Below are 11023 nucleotides of genomic sequence, written 5' to 3' on the forward strand. Positions count from 1 at the left end.
GCACACAGGACTGGATCCCAAGGGGCAGAGGGTCTGCTGTGGCCCTCCCATGGGGATCACACTGCTTGTGCTTTCCCAGATCCCACAGGCTCCCAGCTGGGTGGGTTTAGCACTCCTACAAATCAGGCATGCTGAAAAATCCAACCCCAATCCATGCTGCCCCGTGCCTCATTCTTCCTGGCAAGCCCAAGAGCTGTGCTGCCATGTCCTTGTCTACTGAACATCAACCCATCCTGGTGCTCCTTGACTGTGAGCTGAGCTGCAGCTGTGGAAAATTCACCAGGCTGCCCCCACCTCCCAAATCCCTGGCTCCACAGTCCCTTCACTTGGTACATGGAGCTGCAAATCCTCTCTAATGATCAGTTGCATTTCTGGCCTCACTGGGCTCCACGGCAGAGCTTGGGGGTGGCTTGGCTTTTCCTTTTTCTTGCAGAACAGCATGGTGGTTTTGCAAAATAGAAAGGGGGAGGAAAAAAAAACCCTAAAAACCCATGTGGGATTTAAAAGCTGCGAAAACATGAAATGTTTTAGTTTAGAAATCCCGATCCTGTTATTTCAGCAGCCATGGGCTGAGCACCTCCTGTGCAAGGAGGAGGTGGCTGAACCTCCCTCCCTCCCTCCCTCCTTGTCTTTGTGTCCCTGCAGACAACGGCCCCGCCGGGAACCGGCGCACCGGCACCGCCACCGTGTACGTGACCGTGCTGGATGTCAACGACAACAGGCCCATCTTCCTGCAGAGCAGCTATGAAGTCAGCGTCCCCGAGGACATCCCAGCGGCCAGCAGCATCGTGCAGGCACGTGGCTCTTCCCCTGGGACCCTGGGCTGGGAGCTGGGGGTCCCCCACTCACTGTGCCCCGCTGGAAGCACAGGGCAGGGGTTTTCCCTCCCTGTCTGTTCCCTCGGGCAGGGCGAGGTGTGTTCTGGCTCATCCACTCCTCTGCCAGCCCAGGCTGGGAGTGCCAGGGAGAAGGCAGCAAAGAACAAGGGGAAATTGAGGAACTCACCCCATTTCTGCAGGGGGTGAGAGGAGAAGAGCCAAGCCCTGTGCTGGCGAGGCCACTTTGGCTACCCCTCTGCTTTCTCCTTCCTCCCAAGCAGAGATCTCCATGGGGAGGGAGCAGAGTGCCTGCAAAGAGATGCTCAGAGAGGGGGGAAAGCCCCTCAGAGAGGGAAAGAAGCATTTGGACTTTGCTTTCATGTTTGTGGCTCTTTGAGGGAGCGGTGGCAGAGCTGAATGGCTCAGTGAGCACGGGATGAATGCGGGCATTCACAGCATCCCTTCAAAGCCGTGGCTCTTCTGGAGCAGGCACCAAAGGCTCTTTGCAGAGGGCCCTGGGAAGGCTCCTGCTGCCTTCAATACCTCTGCAGGCATGGGCAAAGGGACAGCTTTGTCCCTGGCTGTGTGAGTCACCGGCAGAGAAGAAAGGAGCCTTTTGCCTCCTGCCACAAAAGGTTTGCTGGGAGCCCTGTGTCTGCTCCAGGCAGCAATGCCCAAGGGATCCTATGGCTCCTCAGCACCTGGTGTGCCATGGCAAGGTGTACCTGGTGCTCTGGGATCAGCAATCCCAGGATGGAGGTGTGTCCCGGCACAGGAACCCTGAAACTGAGCCGGTTTGGCAAATTGGAAGAAGGGAGGGAACTCGAGTCTGACTGGCAGCAAAGTGCCTGTTCTTAGAACCCGCCTCCCAAAAGAGGGGGATGCCCTTGGAAGTCCATGGCAAAAGAGAGGAAGTAACTGGGGGAAGTTGTTTTTCCACAGAACAACATGGAGGAGAAACAGAAATGAGCCATCTCCCAGCTTCAGCTTAATTTGCACCTTGAGCATGAGCCATTTGTACAGAAGGTCTCTGCCTTCAGTGCATCCCCACATCCCCAGTGCAGCAGGAGGGAGTTTCTGAATGTTTCCCCATCCCTTTCTCCCAGAACCAGGCAGAGCAGGGCAAGAGAGGAGAAATGGGAATGCATTGAAGACAGCAACCCAGAGCTCACTCAGCACAGAGGGGGGTGACAGGAACCAGGCAGCCTCCCTCCACCTGCTCCAGAGGATAAGTCCACTGAGAATTGCTTTCTGTGGAGCAGGCTTGCCCTGGGCTGCCTCTCTTCATGTAGCCACGTTGCTCCCAGTCTCTTCCAGGCTGTTTGTTCAGGTGCAGCACAACTTGCACAATTGTCTGGGTTTGGAAAGGCAGGAGTCTGCTAAGGAAGGCAGGAGCCTCCCCTGAAATGGAGAATGTGAACCCTCCCCACCCCTCCCAATTGCTATGAATTTTAAATTAAGGGGCTCTCAGGCAAAAATATGGGAGCAGGAAATAACAATCCTTTAATAGGGAAAAAGAAAAAAAATAAAGGATAAAATAAACAATGCAGTACACTAGAACAACACGGACAGAGTCAGAACCCAACCTGACACCCTGTGGGTCAGGCTGTTGGTGGCAGTCCCATTGGAAATGTGGCTGCAGCCCTCCTGCAGTGTCAGGGGTGGTTCTGCTGGAGCAAGGGGATCCTGTGGAGAAGGATGTATTCTTCCTCTGAAGATCCAGTGGAAGGAGAGACAGCTGCTGTTCCTCAGGGAAATCCCATGGAGAAAGACGTGCCGGTGTCTCAAAACCTCTGGATTATATCTGGGTAGCAATGCTTGGCTCCTCCCCCTGGGCGGAGCATCTCCCAATGGGATGTTACAGTTCTTATCAGCCATGCAGTGACATTCAATAGTCTGTTATCAGCAATGTCCCCTCCCGAGGGAGGTGTGAATGTGGTCACTCAAAGAGAGAGATAAGGCAAACTGCCCACCTGACAAAGGTAATCTGCCATACAGATGGTAATGGAAAACATCTTGCATTGCAATTTTCAACAACGTTTTCCAAAAGAAATGAAGCAGCAGGATTTTTTTGGACTGCCCAGTGGTAGCTGTGTGTGGGTGTAGTTTGGATGCCTCCACCTTCCCTGGCAGGAAGCAGTAACCTGGAAATCATTTGGGAACCTGACATTGCAAAATCTCCTGTCACAGAGCCTGGAAATGAGCTGCTCCAAGGGTCTCTACTCAGGATGCTTGAGAAGGGAGCCAAAGCTTGGGAAGGAGGAGCAGGGCAGGATCACATTTTGGTGGACTCCATGATGTCCCAGTCCTGGCTGCTGGGGAAGCTCCTGGGACAGGCCAGGGTGCTCTGAGACACCATCTGGCTCCTCCTGAAGCTGCTGATGGAGCCCCTCAGGGAGCCCAGGCGCTTCCAGAGCCTCAGCTGGGGCTGGCTGGCATCCATGGGGTGCTGGGGCAGCCACTCCTGGGGACCCCAGGGGGAGCGGCCCAGCGCCCGAAGGTGACAGAGGGTGACAAGGGCCAGCAGGGTGGCCAGCACCAGGAAGATGCAGACGAGCCCCACGATGGTGGGCAGCCAGTCTGTGCCCTCAGGGGAGGTGGCACTGGGTGGCACCGGCTCCAGGAGCCCAAGGAGAGGTGGGGTGGGAGAGGTCCCGTTGCCAGAGCTCATCTTCCCTGCAAGGTGACACAGAGAGGTGATTAGCACATGGCAGATGGACAGACAGCCACCCTCTGGTTAAACTGATGGGTTCTCATTATGCCAAGATGTCCAGGATTGTCCCAGCCATGTTTTCAGTGGCACAGGGGGGTGTCCACCCCACACTTGCAAAGCACCACCCTAAACTGAAGTGCAAAACCACCTGGCAAAGAAATCCACCATTATTTATGGCCTCTGGGAGGAGACTTCCAGGGAGCACACACACATTGCATGAAGATTTTCTAGAAGAGATAAATATCTATGTACCACAGAAAGCTCAAAATCCGCCCCCCAGGCTGCTGAGGTTTGGTTCTCCTCTGTTCCCCAGAAATGCAGGTTTGTTGAATTGGCTGTCATTTGGGGGTTTTGTGATTATACTTCCAAAGAAATTGGACAGTTGGCTGAGCCTGTGCCCTGATAAGTCCCCATCAAGCTGTGGTATGTGCCAGCACTGTCTTTATTATTTTGCAGGGGTGAAGAGTAACACCCTCACCCTACTCATGCCAAAAATCCTCATGCCAGGCATTTTGCTGACCTGCTTTCAGGCTCAGACATGTCACAGGTGATACAAACCAGCCTCCCAAAGTGCTGGCAGCGCCAGCTCTTGCCTAAAACCTGCTGGAGACTGTCCTCTCCTTTCCCCAGCAAGTCAGATCCTCCCAAGAGCATTTTGCACATTTTTTTGCTCACATGAACACTCCTAGCCCCAGCCAGTGGGGCAGGCATCTCTCCAGAGAGAGATGAGGAGATGAGGGCTGGGGAAATCCTGTTTGTGCAATGCCCTGTGTGCTGGAGGTGAAGCTCTGTTATTATTTATTATCCTTTCCTGTGGAGGTGCGGGAGAGCTGTCTGACTGGTGAACTGGGATTTGGACTGAGCCAATTTAGAACCAAGATCTCCGGAGGGGAAAGGCAGGGCTGCAGGGGCTCCAGGCTCTCTGGCAGAGTGACACAGGTGTGTGCAAGGCAGCAGCCAAACACTCACCAGAAAATGGCCTGGCAAATGGGAAATGCAGAATCCAATGGGTCAGGGCCAGGTCTGTGCCTGGAAAATGGGAAATGCAGAATCCAATGGGTCAGGGCCAGGTGTGTGCCTGGAAAATGGGAAATGCAGAAACCAATGGGTTAGAGCGTGGTGTGTGCCTGGAAAGTGGGAAATGCAAAATCCAATGGGGCAGAGCCAGGTCTGTGCCTGGAAAATGGGAAATGCAAAATCCAATGGGTCAGGGCCTGGTCTGTGCCTGGCAAATGGGAAATGCAGAAACCAATGGGTCAGGGTTGGAGAGGGTGAATCCCTGTGTGTGTTGCAGGCAGTGCCAGGGATGGAGCTCTGCTCACCTGCTCCACACTGATGTTTTCACCTCTCTTCACCCCAAATGTATGTTTTTTACCCATAACCAGCCCTGTTCCTTCCCCTCAGCTGTGGGAACAGAGCAGCACTGCCAAGGTCCCTCTGCTCCAGGGACAGCTCCTCTGTGCTGCCCAGGCAGGGCTGCAGGGTGTCCCACCCCACAGGCAGCCTCAGTCAGGGTTTCCAGGGCTACCTTCAAGCTGGCATTTACCAAAATGCATGTGGTGACCTTGCATTGTTCCTGGAGAGCCAGCCAGGAGGCGTGGGCAATTCCTTCAGGCTCTTTCATTCCTTCGGGCTGGGTTTGCTCTCCTGCTCGTGGCTGCAGAGTTTGTCTCTTAAATTCACTTGACAGCGTTCCATAGAAACCCATCAGGAGGGATCACACTGGTGTTTTCCCAGGCTTTTTCTGGGAAAAACCAGGAAAAAAGCCATGCCCTGGTTCTCTCCTTATACCCAGCTCAGCTGGCAGAGCTCTCATGGCATTGCCCCTTCCCAGCATCACTGTCCCAACCAGGCTCCATATTCTTCACCCTGCTGGGTTAAAAGGGATTTTCGTGTGCTGGAAATCCTGCCCAGAGGTTCATCCCTGCCTGGTCACCTCCAAATGTGACACATTCCCATGAGCACGACGCAGATGAGGATCAGAGGGGAAAAAAGAGAAATTGCAAAAGGTAAAATGTCCCCAAGAAAGGTGGAAAGGTAGGAAAAAAGAATGATTTTCATGCCTGAGCAGCAGAGCGGGTTCTTCTGCCCAGCACCAGGCACTGCTCCCTGGCCTGGCCCAGCTGCCTGGTTTGGCAGTTTTTCCATCTGCTCTCCCTCCCTTTCCTCAAGCTCCTGCAAAGAAAAGCCTGTTCTCAGGCACAGCTCCCATGAAAAGCAACTCTCATTCCCTTCCCCAGCTTGCCTAGCAACACTTTTCCTGGAGCTCCCCAGCTTTTCCCAGTGCCCTGAATATTTCCGCGGGCTGGCAGGAGGACGTGATGCTGGCAGGACCAGCCTGACCCTCCTGGTTGTGTTCCCAGGGTGTGTGTGATGCTGCTCCCCATCAGCCCTGCGGGTAAATGGCACAGGTGCATCCACAGGACCTTCTCCCTGTCCCATCACCAGGGCTCAGGAGGGAGGAGGGATTCCTGACCCCATGCCCACCCCCAAACTTTGCATCCCCACCCATTTCCAGTGCTTTCCCCAGGAGCAGGGATGCCCAACCCCATTCCTACCCCAAACTTTGCATCCTCACCCATTTTCAGCTCTTTCCCCAGGAGGAGGGATGCCTGATCCCATTTCCACCCCAAATTTTCCGTCCCCACCCATTTTCAGCTCTTTTCCCAGGAGCAGGGATGCCTGACCTTATGCCCACCCCAAATTATCCATCCCCACCCATTTCCAGCTCTTTCCCCAGCAGGAGGAGGGATTCCTGACCCCATGCCCACCCCAAACTTTGCATCCTCACCCATTTTCAGCCCTTTCCCCAGAAGGAGGGATGCCTAACCCCATGCCCACCCCAAATTTTGCATTCCCACCCATTTCCAGCTCTTTCCCCAGAAGGAGGGATGCCTGATCCCATATCCACCCCAAATTTTGCATTCTCCACTCATTTCCAGTGTTTTTCCCATAAGGAGGGATGTCTGACCCCATTTCCACCCCAAACTTTGCATCCTCACCCATTTTCTTCTCTTTCCCCAGGAGGAGGGATGCCTGCCTCCATGTCCACCCCAAACTTTGCACCCCCACCCATTTCCTGCTCTTTTCCATGGCATTATCTCCACAGCCAGGGGTCTGTCTCAGCCCTGGGGTGGCCTAGGGAGCTGGCAGTGGCTTTGCCGCGGGGATTTGGGCTCCCTACCTCTCAGCAGCGCTGCCTCCCGCACTCCGGTGCTTCGCCGCCTCTCCCACCGCGCTCCGCCGGCTGCCAGCCCCCTCCTCCCGTTGGGGAGGGTGGCACAGAGGTGGCAGCCGGCTGGGGACAGCCTGAGCCAGCCAGGCCAGGGCGCTGCAGTGCCCCGGAGCTGTGTCCTGCTGCGGTCGAGCCCCCCGGGATGCCTTTCCTCGGCATTTGTCCCTGTAGGATGGGTGAATGCTGCAGTCGTGGGCTGAGCCTCCCCTCCTCATGCCTGCCCCTCATTTTCCCAGAAAATCTTCTTTTTTCCCATTGTTTTATTGCCCCTCCTCATCCTTTTGTGCCACCTTTCCCCCCAGGGCTGTGACAGGCTGGCTGTGCCTGCAGCAGAGGGATAAAGCAGGCTGGAGCTCAGCTTGGCTGCACCAGGTGCTTTCCACCTGCAGCACAAAGAGCTTTTCTCCCACTGCCTGCCCTGCTGTGCCGCTGTTTTCCCGAGTTTGGGACAGTTTGTTAAAGTGCCACCTTTCCTTTGGGACCTCAGCAGGTCGAAGCAGCGGCAGCCAAGCTTTCCTCAGGCTTCATCCCATCCCATCCCATCCTATCCCACCCCATTGATCCCATCCCATCCCATCCCATCCCATCCCATCCCATCCCATCCCATCCCATGGTTTTTCATGTGTGTTAAAAACGCCAATCACTTGTTTATAAAATTTTAAAAGTTTAATGGTAATAAAATGGTTATAAAAATAGTAATATGATTACAGTAATATTAATTTGGACAATTTGAATTAGAACAATGTGAGACAATAAATACAAAGAGTTACAGACAGTCCAGGTACCTCTTTCTGGGCAGCACGAGCCCAGAAAGGCTCCACGTTAACAGAAGATTAACCCTTAAAAGCAACAGCCTGTTGCATGTTCATGCACCTCATCCATGATGCATAAATTCCATTCAAACACAGGATTCTGTCTGGGCAGTGTCAGCTTCTTCCTCTGAATCTTAACAGCACCTTCGAGGCGGGAAGAAGTTCATTTCTTCTGATAAGAAGGCAATACATTCTCTTTCTCTGAGAGATTCAGGTGTCCTGTGGCTGCTATCTCACTGCGAGTCCTTTCTTTAAAAGAAAAAATCCTACATAGCATAGTTTCTATTTTAACATTTTTTATAACCTAAAACTATATTTAACACACTACTTAAGGGAACTAATACAGCATTACTTTCTAACACAACACATATAACATTCATTTGAATATTTGCGAAAAGCCAATCATAAAATACCCGCATTTTTCACAATGTGCGGGCACAGGGATGAGAAATCCAGATGGAAGTCAGTATTTTCCCGGTTTTCTGCTGACACAAGGGGAAGTGAGCAAGAGCAGTTCAAGGTACCTCAAAACCACATTTCAGAGGAGCATCTCTGACTCCTGCAAGCTGTGTGGGGCTGGGGATGAATGCCCTCACTGTTCCCATTTCATGTGCATCCTTTGCAGCAACCCTTCCTCTTCCCTGCATAAATCTGGGTGCAAACCTTCCCGGGAAAAAGAAACTGCTGGGTAGTATTGTGGCAGGAGGCAGAAGATGCCTGGCAGAGGGAGAGAATGAAGGCTCAGGCATTCCCTGCGTTCTCGCCCTGGTGATCTGTGAGCAGCCACGCTGCGGCCGAGCTGTGGGTGCTCGGTGGGGAGTGGGTTTGGCCAAGAAAAGATGCAGGGGCTCGGTGCCAGCTGGGCTGGGAGCCCTGGCCCTGCTGGTCGCTGCCAGGCCCCGCTTCCCAGCTGCTGGCTGGGGTTTGGGGAGGGCCCTGCAGTCTGGTTCAGTGACACCAGAGGGGAGCCCTGCCTTGGTTTTCCCGGGGCGGGTGGCAGAGCCGCTCCCTGCCGTGCACCAGAGCCTGGGGCTGCTCCACCCTGCTCAGGGGCTCACAAGGACGCTCTGGGCCGGTTGCTTTCACATTTCCTTTGGCAGTTTTTCCGTGTGCTGCTGCTTGGGTGACTCTCCAGGATGCCATGGGCTGCGTGCCCACCAGGCACGGGAGCAGCTCATCCCAGCCAGGCTCCATCCCTGGTGGCAGCGCCACTGGGACAAGCATTGGAATACAGGGTAGGGTTGAGGGAGGCTCCTCCTCCAGCACACAGACCCGTGGGATTTGTGGGGTGGTCCTGAAGCTCAGCCCCCACCTCAATCCAGCAGCCAGGGGCTCCTGAGCCCACTGTCCCTGCTGCCCAATGCTGAGGGGAGAGTAACTTAACTTTGCTCTGTATTTGGTAAGCTCTCCAGCTCAGGTGGAGGAGGAGGAGGATGTCCAGCTTTGGCAATATTTCGGACACATATAAATAATATATGCTCCTTTTCCGGGTAAAGTAAAGGTGGCCCGTCCACCTTGGACAAATCCGGTAAATTGGTCCGAATCAGATGGTAATTGATGCGTTATGAATAAAGTTTTCTGTCCCTACTCACTATGAGCTACCTAACTGGCTTGTGGCTGCCTTACGAACCTAGTTACCGTCTAGTTTATTAAAATATAAAAATATAAAGGGGAAACAAAATAAAAATTGCTTACAAAAGACAACATACAAAAACAATTAAGTCCGATCTGTACATTTCAAAAGAAAAATTCACCAGTAAATCCAATTCATTTTCTGCCAGATTGGTGGTTTTAGATGTTAAGTAATTTTGAGACACCAGGTCTACCCAGTCAGTTTTGGACAACAGGTCTACCCGGTGACTAGGAAATAAAGACACCAGGTCTACCCCCTGGGAAATAGACTTAGTGCTGGGTAAAGCCCTGGACACCAGGTCTAGGGTAGGGGGACTCATCCCAGTCTGGAATTCTGTGCCCTTGACCTCTACTCCTCTGCTTTTCTCCTGAAGGTGAAAGCCACGGATGCGGACGAAGGCATTAACGGGAGAGTGTGGTACAGGATTGTCAAGGGTGAGTCCAGGTGCCCCTTCCTGCATCAGGGAGTTTGTCTATCCAGCCTCAGGAGGCTGAGCTCGCCATCCTTTTGCACCTTGGAGCCCACAGAACCGTTTCTCCCAGCCCTATGCAAAATTCAGCTTTAGGACTCGTTGCTGGGCAATGATTTGTCATGGATGGACAGCTAGATAGAATCCCAAAATCACAGGATGGTTTGGGTAGGAAGGGACCTTTAAGTTCACCTCATTCCAGCCCCCTGCCATGGGCAGGGACACCTTCCACTACCCCAGTGTGCTCCATGGCCTTGGACACTTCCAGGGATGGAGCAGCCACAGCTCCTCTGGGCAGCCTGTGCCAGGGCCTCACCACCCTCACAGGGAAGGATATCATTCCAATATCCCATCTATCCCTGCCCTCTTTCAGTCTGAAGCCATTAGCCCTGATCCTGACACTCCAGGCCCTTGTCCCAGGTCCCTCTCCAGCCCTCTTGGAGCCCCTTTAGGCACTGGAAGGGGCTCTAAGGTCTCTCCAGAGAACAGCTGAGCAGCTCTCCCAGCCTGCATCCAGAGCAGAGCTGCTCCAGCCCCCAGCACATCTTTGTGGCCTCCTATGGGCTCACTCAAACACATCCACATTTTTCTTATTTGATGCCATTCTGTAGCTCCTCCTGGCTTGACCCAGGGCCAAACACTGATGCAGCTGAATCTGATATAGCCAGAAGTTGAAGTTTTGCTTGATAATCTCCCTCCAAAGAGCCTCCCAGAGAGGGCTCAGTGTGTCCCCAGGATGGGTGTGGGGGCAGTGGGCAACATCCCTCTCATTTTTTCCCCATTTCCAGGAAACGAGCACAACCACTTCCGCATCAACCCCAGCACGGGGCTGGTGATGCGGGGAGTGCGGCACCTGGACAGGGAGCAGAACTCCTCCCACGTGCTGGAGGTGGAGGCCTACAACACGGAGCAGGGGCCCATGAGGAGCTCCGTGCGGGTGAGGAGCTCGCAGCCGATCGCGCAAAACGCTCGCGAGCTTGGTCCTTCCCAGCAGCTGGACAGGAAATTAGAAAGATCTGGCGTGGGAACTCTCTGGGGGCTGTTCGTGGGTAGAGAAGAGGTTGTTGGTGGGGGGGTTGTTTGATTTTTCTTTTTCCCTGTGGTGTTTTGGTGCTGTTATGCTGCTGAGGCGTGCGGCAGTCGCTCGGAGGGAGTCCTGCTCGCTCGGTGCGATGCGGCTCTGCTGCTGGGAAGAAAAGCTGGGCCTCAGCCTGCTGAAAAACCTGTGTCCTGGCCAGGCACTATTTAAATAATCCAGAACCCAGTGGTGACAGTCATCAGCTGCAGCACAGCCGCTTCCCACGGCTCCCACAAGCCCAGCCCTCCATCTATTCTTAGACCCA

General features: G+C 53.8%; 2 protein-coding genes across 2 annotated transcripts in view; one reads left to right on the forward strand and one right to left on the reverse strand.

Moving 5' to 3' along the window:
• The window catches only part of CDH23 (cadherin related 23), a 211693-nt gene that overhangs the window by 152566 nt on the left and 48104 nt on the right, over positions 1 to 11023 (forward strand). Inside the window, exons 27-29 of the mRNA XM_054288414.1 lie at positions 646 to 794; positions 9585 to 9645; positions 10469 to 10617. Coding sequence (XP_054144389.1) covers positions 646 to 794; positions 9585 to 9645; positions 10469 to 10617 — 359 coding nt within the window. The remainder of the gene's footprint in view (positions 1 to 645; positions 795 to 9584; positions 9646 to 10468; positions 10618 to 11023) is intronic.
• On the reverse strand, positions 2635 to 6787 carry CUNH10orf105 (chromosome unknown C10orf105 homolog). Its single transcript, XM_054288413.1, has 2 exons — positions 6716 to 6787; positions 2635 to 3494 (listed from the first exon to the last, which is right to left on the reverse strand). The coding sequence occupies exon 2, from the start codon at positions 3487 to 3489 to the stop codon at positions 3094 to 3096; it is 396 nt and encodes a 131-aa protein (XP_054144388.1). The 5' UTR covers positions 3490 to 3494; positions 6716 to 6787; the 3' UTR covers positions 2635 to 3093.

This window comes from Melozone crissalis, unplaced genomic scaffold (genome assembly GCF_028551555.1).
Source record: "Melozone crissalis strain CALT ecotype California unplaced genomic scaffold, PUWL_Pcris_2 ptg000062l_1, whole genome shotgun sequence".
NCBI lineage: Eukaryota > Metazoa > Chordata > Aves > Passeriformes > Passerellidae > Melozone > Melozone crissalis.